The sequence below is a fragment of the Trichosurus vulpecula genome, chromosome 4 (assembly GCF_011100635.1).
Source record: "Trichosurus vulpecula isolate mTriVul1 chromosome 4, mTriVul1.pri, whole genome shotgun sequence".
Classification (NCBI taxonomy): Eukaryota; Metazoa; Chordata; class Mammalia; order Diprotodontia; family Phalangeridae; genus Trichosurus; species Trichosurus vulpecula.
The window spans coordinates 440635160-440650493 of NC_050576.1; the positions used below are offsets into that span (position 1 = coordinate 440635160).

Below are 15334 nucleotides of genomic sequence, written 5' to 3' on the forward strand. Positions count from 1 at the left end.
AGGGTCACACAGCCAGTAAGTATCTAAGGTCAGATTTGAACTCAGGTCCTCTCCACTCCTCTCCACCCTCCCCTTTTCCAGGTTAACATGTGCCCTCCTTACCTCTCACAAACTTTCATTAAGAAGCACTATGTTCAAGGCACCATGCTCAGCTCCAGGGAAACAAAGACCCACCTCCCACCTCCACACTTTTGCATAGGCTGTCTCCCAGGCCTGGACCGCCACCTCCTGGAACCCAGCCATCTTTCAGGGCTTTCTTAGGTATCACTTCTTTCCAACAGAGTCTGTCCTAATCCCCCTCCCCTACGGCCATGCCCCAGAACACAGAGAGCTGCCCTTTTCACCCTTGAATCCGCTACCTGGTGTACAAACTGCCTCCCCAAAAGAATGTCAGCTCTTTGAGGGCAGGGCCTTTTCTCCCCAGCCCTGAGCTCAGGGCCTGGTACACAGCGGTCATTCGGGCTGAGGTGCTGGGGAGGGGCCCAGGAAATGAGACAAGACGTCATTCGTGACTTTATGCAAAATTCTCTTTGAGCCAAGGTGCCACATGTGAGCACAGAGATGGGCACCAAGCAGGAGGCCAGAGAGAGGAAGAAGGGGAGGGGTGGCCCACACTGGGGGTCCCTGGGTTGATAGGCCTGGGAGGGGGCCACAGTCTGCTGTGTGGAGCATGGGCAGGTTTCCCCTGGCTCTCCTGCTGAGGTGGCCTTGGTCAGAAGGGCACCCCGCCCAGGCAGCCTCCACCTGCCAAGGTCAATATTGAACAGCTGTCCCCAGAGCAGCGTGGGAACAATGCCTTCGGGTCCCTGCCCAGGGAACTCCTAGGAGGTAAATAGGGGCCCAGCCTAGCCTGGCTCCAAGAGGAACCAACTGTGGGGGAGGGAAGCAGGCAGCCAGACTTCAGCCTCTCTGGCCTCCCACCTGAGGACATGCACAGGTGCCAGGATGGCCAAGCCAGGCTCTCGCTGCCCCTCTCTCCAAAGCCTCCTATGCCATCCAGACAGGCCAGAAGCCCCAAAGCCAACAGTCCAGAGGGCCTCTGTCTTCCTGCCCAGGCTGAGTACCCAGGCTAACTCCCACTCCCCAAGCAGGTACTGCCTGACCACAGAATGCACCAGCAGCCCCTGTTCTACATCTCCCCAGTGCCTGGACATTGAGGTAGCAGGGATGGGGCCAGAATATCCTTTGGAGCAAACTTGGGCCCACTGGCAAACCCACTTCCTTGAAGGCCTTTTAAGGGGAAGTCAGGAATGTCTGGGAGCCACCCTCCAACTCTGAGGGCAGCCCAGTGGCCAATCACTGGGCAGCTGCCAAGAGAGCCCGAGATAGCCCTAGAAAACTTCTGAGTCAAACATGACATGGGCTAAAAGCATCTATTTCCTTCTAATCCTATGGCTCAACCACTGGACCAGCTGGAGACAGACCCAGCCCTAAACACACGATGTGGCTGGTGCAGACGCAAACCTCAGGGAGCCAAAAATTGAGTCCAGTTTCTCCAAGCTGGTGGCCCCAAAGCCCAGTTCTCAGGAGACACTCAAAATGGTGCTGGTGCCCTCTAACCCCACTGGGGAGAGCCTGAGGGCTCACAGCCCATCATGGAAGCCCCTGGCACAGACTTCGGAGCATGTACAGACATTCTATAACCCAAACAAGGGCCATCACCAAGCCTCCTTTCACCTAGGCCTCCGTTCCCTAGGGGGACTCAGCTCTTCCTGCAAGAGCACGTGTAAGGGGAGACAAGGGAAGAGTCCTCAGGCCTCCTCCCCCACTGAAGGGGCCTGGAGCCCCTGCCTCACCCTCCGTTCTTTCATTTGGGGAGAAGGGATTAGGAGTGCCAGCTATCCTAATTCCAGGAGCCAAGTCCCGTAGCCAACCAAGCACCAATGCCCTGAGGAGCACGGAACAACCTTTGGAACCAGACCAACAGTGGCCAAGATCGGGATCCATCCAGCAGGGATGAAGCAATGAAGGGGAACTTGGTGGCACTAATACTATGTGAAAATTACATTAAGTCTGAGCCCATCCTCCCTAGGCAGTGGGGGGAGGTGTGGGGGAGAACACTTAGACTTGTTCTTTCTTCAAAAGAAACGTCCATTGTGAGAGCTAATGGATGTGAACTGGTTACCTAGTCACTGGTGGCTCATGCACCCAGCATGGTGACTTGGGCTGACGGCAGTAGGGAAGAGAGCCCTAATCCCACAGGGGTGCCCCTGGAAACCTAAGAAGCCAATGTCCCATCCTGGCTCTGGGATGCTGAGCCTCAAGAGAGAACTCACTGCCTTGGCAAGGACCTCTGAGGCCACAGAGTCAGACCCACGCCTATCCCAGGATGATCTCCCTCTCTGTGACCACAGGCAGGTTATCCAGCCTGTTTGAAGACCTCTGGTGATAGGAAAGGAAGCCTCAGGTGTTCCCTCACACCCAGAGCCTTTGCTCTCACCTGCCCTCCTCAGGTTTGGTTCGGGGACCCTCTCCTCTACCCCTAACCCCCTCTGTGTGGACATAGGCTTGCTAATGGCAGAGACTTGCCTCGGTTTTAATCTTTAGATCCCAAGTGCTTATACTGCATGGGCGATAAATGGATGGCGATGGGATTCTTCTTCAAACGCACTACCAGCTCATTCCATTTTCTCCAGGTCAACTGGGCTCCCCAGGAAATCAGACCATTATGGACACAGGCCAGATGGAGCACCTACTGTGTGTCTAACCCTAAGCTAGGCACTATGGGGGGACATAAGAATAACAACAAGGTCCCCTCCCCCAGGAACAATGGCTCCATGGATGAAACTCAGCCCCACCCAGAAAAAAGTCAGGAGACTTGGAGCCTGGGCTCTGAGCTCTTTTCCAAACAGGGAAAGAGTCAGAAAAGAGAAGGACAAACACACCCCCTCCCCCAAGGGAGGAAAGAAGGAACAAGGCCAAGTTCTGCTGGGGAGGGGGGTGTCATGGAGCAACTTTCCCCACACTCAAAGCATGATTGTTATGGTCAAGAAAACATGTGATTCCCATGAAAATATTTGTCACTGAGACATTGCCCTTACAATCGTGACCAGGAAAAACCTACCCAAACTAGCCCTAGGGAGGGGGACATAATGACTCCCCGGTCCTGGGTTCTCAGGCCACCCACAGAGGCCCCAAGCTCTCCCCGCTAATGAGATCGGGCATCGATTCTGAGGGGAACAAGGACCCAGGCCACCTAAGGTGGGCAAGCATCTACCGTCCTCCCAGCAGGGGTAGCTGGAACGTTGCCTAGCAGAGGGAGTCCTTAAGGGACGTGCTGGAATGTCTAGAAAGGGGATGTTTGTAATTAGCGCATCACTTTATGAATGGGCGCTTTAAAGTGCTGGAAAATCTGTCTCTTCTTGTATCCATTGACTCTGCCCAGAAAGCTCGCGTCCAGACTGGGTCAATCAATACCATGTTCTGAGAGGGGACTGGTCTCCAACCACAGCTGCTCCTCCCCACACCCCACCCCCCAGCTTTCAGAAAGACGGGCCCAGGCCTGAAAAGGGCCTGTAAGCAGATACCAGAGCTAGCCCTGCCACCTCCACTCTCCTCTCACTGAGCCCTTCAGGGCTGGCTGTAGGAAGCTCACCAGCCTTTGTTCTTCAGGTCCCAGGAGCTCGGAGCACAAGCTGGTCAGTCTGGAGTTACGAGTCTCTTTTAGGGATTCCCCCTTTCTAATCCCTGTCTCATCACATCAGAGGACAGGGAGAAGCCAGACGCTTCACTTTCTAACCAGAAACAGAATGAGGTTGGGGGGCACAAAGGAAAACCCCCCCATCCCCAAAGCCTGAAAGTTGGGATGGACTGTCCACACAGGCAAGAGGCCCACAGAGTGGGCTTCCACCTCCCTCCTTCAGCTTCCTTTCATGGAAGCTGCTCCCCACCTCTCAGAGACTGCCACCCTTGGTCTAAGCCCAGAGCAAATGTGTGTGTTGGGGAGGAGAGGGCTTCCAGACCCCAGACCACACTAAGTCAGTCACTTCCATAAGTTTACTGGGCACCTGCCTGAGTACTGACCCCCACGAGCTGGTGTTGTTCAGTCATGTCCCCATTTGGGGTCTTCTTGGAAGAGATGCTACCTTCTCCAGCTCATCTTACAGATGGGGAAACTGAGGCAGAGTTAAATGACCTGCCCAGTTCACATAGCTAGTAAGTGTCCAAGGCCGCATTTGAAATCAGGTCCTCCTGACCCTAGGGCTGGCGCTGTATCCATTATGCCACCAGCTACCCTGCAATGGCCTGGACACACACGTTGCAGGCACACCCTAACTCAAGAGCGAGGCTGAAGGATTCTAATCAGAGACAGATGGGAAAGGAGGAGGAAGGGGAAGAGGCGGCGGCAGAGGCTGGGGAGGGCTGGGGAGCCGGCTCCGGACACTCACCCGGCTGACGGACATCTGGTTGGTGGTCAGGGTCCCAGTCTTGTCGGAGCAAATGACGGAGGTGCAGCCCAGGGTCTCCACGGAGGGCAAGCTGCGGACGATGGCATTTTTCCTGGCCATGCGCCGGGTGCCCAGCGCCAGGCAGGTGGTGATGACGGCAGGGAGCCCCTCGGGAATGGCTGCCACCGCTAAGGCCACAGCAATTTTGAAGTAGTAGATGGCTCCACGGAGCCAGGAGCCCCCATGCACGGGGTCGCTGAAGTGGCTGATGTTGATGGCCCAGACAGCCACGCAGATCATGGAGATGACCTTGGACAGCTGCTGGCTGAACTCATCCAGCTTCTGCTGCAGTGGAGTCTTCTCTGGCTCTGTGGCCACCATCTGGTTTCGGATCTTACCAATCTCCGTGTAGACCCCGGTGGCGATGACCACGCCCACGGCCTTGCCCGAAGCGATGTTGGTGCCCTGGAAGCCAGGAGCCTCAGTGACTGTCAGGGAGAGGCCCCTGCCCACCCTGAGAAGGGCCCACTCCTTGGGAAACAGCGGACCCCAGCATCACCAGGCAGCAAGCACAGGGAACAATGGAGCCCTAGATTCGGAGTCAAGGGGCAGGTTCATTCTGCTCTGTCCTAAAATCACTTTTCTGGGTGCTTCTGGCTCCTCATCTGTCTAATGGGGGAGCTGGAGTTGGGCCTCTGGTTCCTGCCAGCTCTAAAGCTCTGATTCCTGCCCACCCCTGCACAAGCAAGCTCATGAGGTGGGGCTGAGGGGCACCAGGAAGAGCAGAGCTGGTTCTCCTGTGTGGTGTGGCCACACAAGGTGTTCCCAGCCTGAGAAGACACGGATTCATGGCCCCTACTCAAGGTTGGGCTCTAGCAGGCCACCCCAAAGGTACCTCAGCTACCACAGCCAGAAGGAAGGGCCAAGACATTGACGCCAGCCCCATCACTTTACAGGGGAGGAAACTGAGGAAGCCTAGAGGAAGGCAGACCCTTGGCCAAGACCCCAGAGTGAGTGAGTGTCCGGGATGGGGTCAGAGACCTGGGGCTCCCCATCTTTTAGCCTCGCCTGGGCTGGGCCTCTCCCCCACAGCACAGATCAGCAGCAGTAAGAGGCAGGAGAGGGTAGCTCTAAGCCCCCCAGCTCTGCCTTTCCCCAAGCAGGACCATGATGCAGACTTACCGAGAACAGCATGTTCTTCTTGTCCTGGTTCACCGCCCGGGGATCAGGGATGGGGTCAGTGTGCTTGAGCACAGACATGGATTCACCTACACGCACACGCACACGCACACACACACACCAAATCTGTGAAGCCTGCAAGGACAGTTCTGCACTGCCCACTTCCCAAACCGCCACCAGGGACTTGGACACTGAGGGGCAGAGGGTGTGCAGAGCCGGGAGGTAACTCCTGCGGGCCTCAGTTTCTCCATTTGTCCAGTGAGGGGGCTCTGCATCTGATCTCTCCTCTGCTGTCTACCTTGTGTCCCTTCTTTGCCCCCTCCCTGCCCAATAGAATGCCAGGTGGGAGCTCCTAGGAAGCCTCTCTTTGGAAGAGAAGGCTCAGGGGCACATCAGAGCCATGTACAAGTCTCTGAAAGGCTGCCATGTGAAGAAGCCTCTGGCTTGGTCCTGGAGGGGAAAACAAGGGGTGGGGAACTGCAGGGATAGTCTCGGGCCCCAGCGTGGCCTGGCCAGCTGAAGAAGGGGTGAGCTCCCTGTTCCTGGAAGGCTCCAAACTGAGCTGAATGGTCTCTGGAGTCGGTGATGCTCACGAGAGGATCCCTGGTCGGGTGCAGCTCTCGTGTGAGGCCCCTGAGGTCCCACTGGCTCTGAGGTGTTGGGATCACTCATTTTTCTATCCCCACTGGCCAGCCTCAGCTCTTGGACATGACAGATGCATTATTTAGTGCTTTTCCACAGAGCAGGAGTGTCCTGATGCTCACAGGCCAGACTCTAGGGACCACTGTAGAATGGTCCTCACAACCCCAGCCCTGGCCCTATCAAGTGATCCTCCTTCTCCTCCTATGATCACCCCGTGGGCCCAGGCCACCTCCAGCCTGCCTGTAGAGGCCAGCCGCCTCCAGCCTCGCACCAGGGGTCACTGGGGCCATTCTGGGGAGCCTTCCTGGCCCTGGCTTCCTGACCAGACTTGCTCCAGGTAAGAGGAGCTGCATCTGAGCTGGGGAACTTGGAAGGATGTCACTGGAAACATCCCAGACATTACCTGATCCAGGCCCAAGGCTCAGAGGATCTTCCCTTGCCTAAGGCAGATTCACACCCAGATCTTGGCAGAGTCAAAACAAGACCTCTGAGTCCCAATGCAGTCTGTGGAAATGTGCCTGACCCCTCTTCCTGGCTCTAACTGTTCTTCTCATCATGCTCCCTGAGGCCTTGCTTCAGAGGGGGCTTTTGCAGACCTGAGCAGGGTGGGGTGGGGTGGGGGACACAGCAGCATCTAAACAGGCTGTCCCCTTGCGACCCTTCTTGGAGTCCTGATATGCCTGCCCCTTCCTCCCTACAGCTGCCCCCATGGATCTGACCCCTTTGACTGGCTACCACTGCCACAGCGCCAAGCAGTCCTGGGCCTAGGGAGGTCAGAGGGGGCCCTCTCAAGCCCAGGGACCTCCCTGTCCCTGCTCTGTGCAGCTTGGCCACCTCCGGTGGGCTTCCTGATACATGGGGGAGCATGCTCCAGGAAGGCTCCTTCTTTGGGAGAGGACAGTCTCACCTCGCTGATTTCTCACTCCCTGGGCTGCTCTCACGGAATGAGACCCCAGCCAGTGACCCTGGCTCAGCCCCAGGCCTGCCCTCCATCCCACAGGAGGAGCAGGTAACTGGAGATGGATCTGGCTGGAAACCCAGCCCTGAGCCATGTGGACTATGACCAATGGAAAAGGGCATCTGAGCTGCCCCTTGGAGCTCATCCCAGGCAGTGTTCGCCACCCCCACCCCCACCCTGGCCTAGGTCACACCCTCACCTGTCAGGATGGACTGGTCAACTCTCAGGGTAGTGGACTTGATCTCAATGAGGCGGATGTCAGCTGGCACCTTGTCACCAACTGCAGGGAGGGGAGAGAACAAGAGAAGAGTCTTGGTCAGGGAGGGATGCCCCCACTGCCCCTCAGGCCTGCTCAGGCCCTCCCTCCCAGGACTGGGCAGCAGGAGCCCTGGACCCTCCCCTGAACCCTGCCACCAACTCTGAATGTCCTTGGCTGGGTCTCTTCCTCCAGTCCCTGGGCCCCTCTCACCTATTCTGTAAAATGGTGGGGCGGGGGTGGGGGAGGCGCTGCTGGAGACTATGTGGCCTTGTGGCAAGGGCTCTGGCAGCTGACCCACTGTGCACCAGGCCCACTCTGATGGGCTGGGATCTCTTCAATGTAGACATTCCCTCCAATAATGCTGATTGCAGCCAATTCTGGGCCAACCCACACAAGCCCTTAAGAGAAGGTGTGAGAGCCATCAGAAAGGGTCACACAAGGTGGGTGTGTGTGATGGAGGCAAGAGAGTGGGAACTGAGGACTGCAGAAAAACCCCAGGAGACTTGTACCAGACCAAGAAATCCCCTCTACCACAGCCCTGACAAAAGGCCAGCCAGCTTCTGCTCGGACACTCTCGAGGATGGGGAGCTCACCCCCTTGCAAACATTCCACTTCCCTTGGGACGGCAGCTTCTCCCCCAGGCTCCTGGTCCTGTCCCCTGCCCCTCAGCCTTGCAATTCTTCACTCAAGGCAGAGATGCTCTGGTAGCGGTGGCATTGCTGGCCTCAGGGCCCATCTTCCCTTCGGTGAGCTGCCAGGGGACCCCAGTGCCGCCACCATTATGACAGTCGTGTCCTGACTGCCTGCCCAGCCCTGACTCCCCAGAAGCTGCGCTGAGCATCATAGGCCAGGCACCAGTGGCAGCTCTTAGGAAGAAGTAACATGCCTAGAATCCAGGGTCTTCCTTCCCTTAGTGTCCCCATGGGCAGAGGGCGGGCAGCAGCAGGGAAGGGAGTCTGGCCCCCTGGGCAACGCTGGCAGCAACACCCTAGCCTTTGGGTCCCTGTAGCTGCGGCAGGAAAGATGAAAGGGAAGGTGGGCCTTCGGGGAAGGGAAGTCAGGGCTGAGGAGACAAAAGCCCACAGGCCCTGCCCACAAGGAGCTGACAGTCTGCAGCAGAGGCCTCAGCACAGGCAGGAAGGGCAAAGTCAGGAAGGCGCCAGGAGGTGGAAGTAGGGCCCCCCCCCCCCACCGCCCCCGCCGAGCCAGGCTTCCATAGATCTCCATTCACTTGTTCAGCCTTTCCACTTTGAGCACCTCTCGCTGTTACACAGAGTTGTCCATCTGGTCCAGCCCAGTTTTCAAGAGTTCCGGGACTGGTTGACCTTTTCCCTCTCCAGCTCATTTTACAAATGAGGAAAGGGAGGCAAACGGTATTAAGTGACTTGACCAGGGTCACACAGTTAGGAAGTGTCTGAGGCCAGATAAGAACTCACGGAGTTCATCGGGAGATGAGTCTTCCTGGTTCCAAGCCCAGAGCTCCATCCACCAGACCCAAAAAGTAAGAGATGTTGAGTGCCAAGCAGACGAGCCTGTGTCTTAGCTTCCAGAGCAAGCGAATGATAGAACCGTGCTTTAGAGATCTCCGTTTGGCCGCTGCATGGGGATTAGACTGGGAAACCTAGGACCAGAGTGGACAAGGAGGAGCCTACAGAAATGGTCCGAGTGAGAGGGGATGAGGGCCTGAAGGAGACTGAGCCAGGAAAGATGGGGTGTCCAAGAGAGCTTGGGAGAACAGCGGGGGAGAGAGGGTCTGGGAGCCTGGCGGGCTCTCAGCAGAAAGAGGGGAGGGTTGGAAGGAAAAGACAAAGAGTTCTGCCTTAGACATGATGAGCCTGAGATAGCTCAGAGATAACGGGCTTAGTGTTCTGGAGCCTGAGGGAGGGCTTAGGGCAGGCTAGACCAGTCTGGGGCTCACTCTCCTAGAGATGGTCACTGATTCGACAGGAGCTGATGAGGACAGGTGGTACAGAGGGGACAGGAGAAGGTTCAAGGCTCCAGTGATACCCAGAGCCGAGGCCCAGATTCAAAACCACTCACTCCATCCCCGGCCTCCCCTCCTCCATCCCAAGCACACGGATTCTGGCCCCAGGCTCTACATGAGAAAGGCAAGAGTGCCCAGCTTGGAACAAGAATCTATCTGCCTTCCCCCGGACCCGCTGCCTCTGGGAAAAGTGGGAAGGAGGACAGCAGACTGCGATGCTGCCAAGGCCTCCAGCAGGGATGGGAGGAGTTTGGCCCCGGAAGGCCGCAGGTGCCACAAAAAACGATGGACATCAGAGACGAAGGGAGAGAAAATTACAACCAAAAAGGACCAGAGAGATCATTGCTGAGGGGAAACTGAGGCAGCCAAAACGGGGGAAGGCCCTTGCCTCAGAGCTGAGGTGGCTCCCCGAGGCCCACTGGCTCCAGCCTCGGCTCTTGCTCCCTGGCGCCTGGGCCATGAAATCAGAAATGAAAGGGGGAGCCCGGGGAGGGGGTGGGGGAGGAGTGCTGTTTTCCTCTTTTCAGACACGAACAGCTCGGCTTGGGTCACGACTTGGGGCCTCAGCTAAGTCAAGTGAGTGGAAAATGTGAGGCAGGTCCTGCAGATCCGGGAAGGAGAGCCGGCCAGAGGAAACCTTTCCCTGCGGCTCATTGTCAGAGAGCTGACAACCCTTGCCACACCGGGCTGTCACCATAGCAAACACCCGAGCCCCCTCCCCCACTTTCCCATCAATCACTCTGTGGGGCTTGGGCAGCTTTTCTTGAGAGAAGCATCAGACTTGGGTTGGGGGACAGTCTTGTTGGGGAACAGCCAGGGGAGGGGGGAGGCTAAAGATGCCCTACCCTGGTGGTGCCCAGCCCAGCCCAGGGACTTCTGCCCACTGCCCCGAGGCAGCTTCTCTGGGAGGAGACGTCAGGCCGGGTTTTGAGAACTGGGAGGGAGCATTGCCGGCCTGGTGCCCACCCTGTCACATGGCTGGGGCCAAGATTTCGGACCGACATCGGTCTCATCCAGGTGCAGACCCTAAGGTCAGGAGGCCACTCTTGGCCAGGATAAACCTCAGGTACCTCAGCCATTCCAGGACTGTCCAGGGTCCTACTCTTCCTGCCAAGCAGAGACTCTGTACCAGTCCCAGAATCTGTGACTTCCCAGTGGGCCTAACATGGCCCTGAAGCTGTGTAAGCACTCCTATTAACAAGGGAGGAAGGGACTATTCACCTGGCCCCGGGGCTGTGTCAGCAACCCTATTAACCAGGGAGCAAGGCACCATTCACCTGGTCCCAGGGCTGTGTCAGCACCCCTATTAACAAGGGAGGAAGGGACTATTCACCTGGCCCCGGGGCTGTGTCAGCAACCCTATTAACCAGGGAGCAAGGCACCATTCACCTGGTCCTGGGGCTGTGTAAGCCCTCTCTGGACCATTCAGGAACGCACACATTTCCCTGGCCCCAGCCCCACAACGACTAATGAGAGAGGCCGGATGTCCCGATACCTGGCTTGACAAGCTTGTCCAGCCACTTGCTGAGCCCTACTGTCCTTATCTGACAAATGGGGGCATGGGTACCCATGATGCCTGTCACCCTGTGGGATGGGAGTGGGAAGGGTGTGGGAGGACAGGGCCCCATGGCAGTCAGTGATCAGAATAACCACCTAAAGTCCCCTGGAGCTTTCCCCAAAGCCCTCTGGGAGGGGGTGCGGTGGGGAAGAGACAGCTCCTTCCCGGGGTGCCCAGAGGGTAGACAGCCTCATGTCACAGGCAGCTCAGGGCTGAAGCAAGGGGAAGCCAAACCCTGAAGGCCTCTCAAACCCAGACAAGGAGGGTCATCGAGTATCCCAGTCAAATCACCTCCCCTGCCTCCCCTGTCCTCTGCCGAAGGCAGCAAGGACACTTCTTGGAGGCTGGGGGATGGCTTCCTCTACCCCTGGCCTCCAAAGCATCAAGAGCAACACAGATATCCAGGCAGCTCCAGGGTCCAGCTGGGGGCTCCCAGGTTCTCTGTGTCAGCTCCCTCCCACCACCCATTCCCCATGACTTCCTTCTTTGGCCTCTAGGCTCAGGGCCTCCCTCCCCCTGCTCCTGCAGCCTTGCTAGCTGGCCAGGGATCGTCTTGCTATATCTGAGGTTCTGGGAAGATGAGGGGCAGCTTCTCCCCCCCACTCTGGAGAACCCTGGCAGGTCAGTCAGCTGCCCCTGGCTGGTCTCAGGGCCCAGGGTCCAGGACTGAGAACTAGTATATCTTCACAGAGGCTGAGACAGGTCCCATCGGCCTCAGTGAGGGACAACATCAGGATGTGCTTTCTCAAAAGGAAAGTCTGCAGGGATTCCCCTGGTCCATCCAGCAGTTCTGAACCCCTTAGTGGAAAAAAAGCCACCAGCATGACAGCCCCTAGGAGGCTGTCCCTTGCCCAGCCCACCCCCTACCACCTGCTGTCTCTTGGAAGGCCTGGCTGGACTTAGGACACTAGGGCCAGAAGTGCTGGGGCTCAGGGCTCAGCAGGGCCCCAAAGGTCAGCTCCGGAGAGCATGGGGCATCCTCAGGATGCTGCTAGAACCTGTAAGCCTCACTTACAATGAGGAGCAATAGAGCCAGCCCTCCCCCAGGCCCGACTGTCCTCTCTGTAAAATCACACCCTGACAAGCTGGCAGCTGCCCTGCGTTGGCAGGTGGACAGAGCTCTATTCCAAGCCTACAGGGACCCCCCCCCACACACACACACGCACACGTGTTCCCACATACTTGCACTCACACATGCATGCGTAGCCCTTGATCCATACCTGCCACTTCTACAATGTCCCCAGGGACAATATCCCGAGCCCGTATCCTCTGCACGCCCTTGCGGTCCATGCGGATAACCTTCCCCATCTCAGGCTCATATTCCTTCAAGGCCTCAATGGCACTTTCTGCATTTCTCTCCTGCCAGCACAGACAGATTCTGGTCAGGACCCCAGTGGGGGTGGAGTGGGGGCATGGGGAGTGGAGACCAGCTCCTCAGAGCAGGTGAGAGGCTGGCCCCTCCAAGCAGGGGTTCTGGAAAGAGTACAGAATGGGAAGGGGGCACACTGGGGACAAGGAAGGAAACTGTCCCAGGACAAAGGCCACCAACATCCCCAGATGCTCTGGGTCTCTCAGGAGACAGCAGCACAGCTGGGTCTGGATGATTCAGAGAGCCCAGGGCCCGAGGAGACTGAGGAGGGAGGGAGGGATTCCTGTGCCAGCAGACCTTCCTCATCGCCAGGGGCCACCCTGGAATCCCCAGGGCTACCTGCCCTTGAGACCAGCCCTATCTGGCCGATCCCAATCTGCCTTGGAGGGGCCTCAGCGCAGGCTGGCACCCACAGCCAGTGGGATGGATCGATCAGGGTCCCATGGGGGCAGAGATAGGCCTCCTTTCCAGCCCCCACTGAGCCTTCTGCCCAGCCTGCTGCCATTCCTGCCCATCCCACTCTGCCACACATGCCCCTTACCCACCTGCCACACTCCCACGACAGCATTGGCAATGAGAATAAGGATGATCACCATTGGCTCCACAAAGGCTGTCACTGTCTCCTCGCCCTCCTCAAACCAGGCCAGGATCTGCAGAGGCAGAAGCAGGTACACGCACATGCATGAACACACGTGAGCCCACACGCACACAGTCCCACAGGTGAGCAGGAGGCTGTCAGTGGCCCCCAAAACAAAGCCAGAACCTGCCTGGGCCAAGAGGTTTCAGTCCAGGAGGGGCCCAACCTTCAATCCCAGGGGACTGAGAATGGCCACAGGACAAAGGAACCTCTTCTGCTGACCTGCTGGGCAACCTGGCCACAGGCTTTCCTCCTCTGGGCCTCGGCCTCTCAGATCTCTGAGGCCCATCGGGGAGCAGCAGCTCCCCCAACTCCCAGGCTGGATGCTTCCTACCTGGCATCCCTGGGAGCTTTGTCTATCACCACTTCATTTCCTCACTTTGCTCATCTGTCAAATGGCCATGAGAAAGCTTTGTGCTAGCCTGGCAGCACTGCCCTGGAATCCTCCAAGCTTGATCTTGACGTGAGTCATACCCTGGTGTCAGCCTCCCCAGTGGTCCCCCCAGGATTTCTCCCACAGTAGCTCCTAGTAGGCAAAGACCAGCCACCAAACCCCAGCCCTGGGTCCCACACAGCCTTAGCCAGGATACCTAGGAGAGGCTCAGCAGAGATGGAAGCCTGGTAGCCCCTGGGGGCCAGGGACAAGGACCCAAAGACTGTCCAGCAAGAGGAGAGGGGAAAAGGCTCCCAAGAACAGAACAGGTTCAATATAGCCAGACGGAAAATACAGAATGGAGTCCCAGCAGCTGCTTAACCAGGCCCGAGATGGCCTCCAGCCAGCGATGGAGGGGACACTTGACATATACAAGAACAGACTATGAGAGACATCAGGACACAGCAAATGAACCACAGGGGTCCAGAACCCCACCACAGAAGGGGCTTGGAACAGCCAGGGAGGGCTTCATGGAGGAAGCTGACATCGGGAGCTGGTCTCCGAGTACTAGGATTAGAAGCCAAGGCCCCAGGGAGGACCTTCAGGAAGCTCCAAGAATGCTAGGGCTGTGCGAAATCTCTGAGGTGAAAGTCTATCCCCATCACTGCAGGGCTGGGCCAGGGACAGAGAGGCAGGGAGGGAGGAGAAACTAGAACCCAGAGAAACTCAACGAAGACAAATTCAAGGCAGGGTGGGAGTCCTGACTCCACTGCCCCATCCCGTCACCATGTAAGGGCTGACCAGACTCAGGGACACCTCAGGCCTTGGCTGGATACAAACAGATGCCTGTGGAGTTAGGGAAAGGGACAGGAAGAGAGCTCCCCAGGCCAGGCTGCCAGGCAGCTGGGTGTGGCCATCAGGTGCGGAGGGCGTGCCATGAATCCCTTTGTTTGCCCTTGGTGTTTTGCAAGGACAATACTACAGGAGGTGGGGGAGGGGATGCCAGTACTGGCTGGTGCATTTTCCATAAATGTCCCAGAAGGCGACGGAGGTAAACACATAGACCATGGGGCTGGGGAACCTCAAAAGTCAGCCATGCCTTCATTTAACAGATGAGGAAGCTAAAGTTCAGAAGAGAGAAAGAACTTATCGAAAGGGACAGCTTGGATTCAAACCCAGGTCCCATGACTCCAAGTTTAGCCACATCTTTATCTATGCAGACACAGACACAGACATGGACACAAACATGGACACAGACACAGGCATCAGATGTAGACACAGACATCAATCAATCAATCAATAAACATTTATTAATGACCTACAATGTGCCAGGTGCTGTGTTATGTGTTGAGGATACAAAAAGAGGCAAAAGACAGTTTTCACCCTCAAGGAGCTTGCAATCTAATCGGAGAGACAACATGCAAACAAATATATACAAAGCAAGCAATATATCATAGGATAAATAGGAAGTAATTAACAGGGGGAAGGTACTGGCATTAAGAGGGGTTGAAACATGCACATGGACTCAGACATGGAAGTAGGTACAGCCAGACAGAGACACAGACAAAAATAGAGACAGACTAACACAGACACAAACATAGGCAGGCACTGACACATGGACACAGATACAGATGATACAGACACCAAAATTGACACAGACACAGATACAAACATAGATACAGACATAGACATTGACACATACAGACACAGACATAGATACAGACAAACATTGACACAGAAAGACACTGACATAGATACCAACACAGATTCAGACACAGACATTGACACAGACAGATGCAGACATAGATACAGACGCAGACATTGACACAGACAGACGCAGACATAGATACCAGCACGGAAATCGACAAAGACCAGCACAGACATAGATACAGACACAGACATTGACATAGACACAGATACAAACAGATGCATAGACAGACGCAAACACAAAGCCATGGACAGTCACAGACACAAGCACAGAACCATG

General features: G+C 56.6%; 1 protein-coding gene across 1 annotated transcript in view; it reads right to left on the reverse strand.

The window, feature by feature from the left end:
* The window catches only part of ATP2A3 (ATPase sarcoplasmic/endoplasmic reticulum Ca2+ transporting 3), a 96878-nt gene that overhangs the window by 52912 nt on the left and 28632 nt on the right, over positions 1 to 15334 (reverse strand). Inside the window, exons 4-8 of the mRNA XM_036754319.1 lie at positions 12883 to 12987; positions 12189 to 12327; positions 7367 to 7447; positions 5571 to 5656; positions 4389 to 4853 (exon numbers count right to left, since the gene is read on the reverse strand). Of these exons, the coding sequence (XP_036610214.1) occupies positions 4389 to 4853; positions 5571 to 5656; positions 7367 to 7447; positions 12189 to 12327; positions 12883 to 12987 (876 nt within the window). The remainder of the gene's footprint in view (positions 1 to 4388; positions 4854 to 5570; positions 5657 to 7366; positions 7448 to 12188; positions 12328 to 12882; positions 12988 to 15334) is intronic.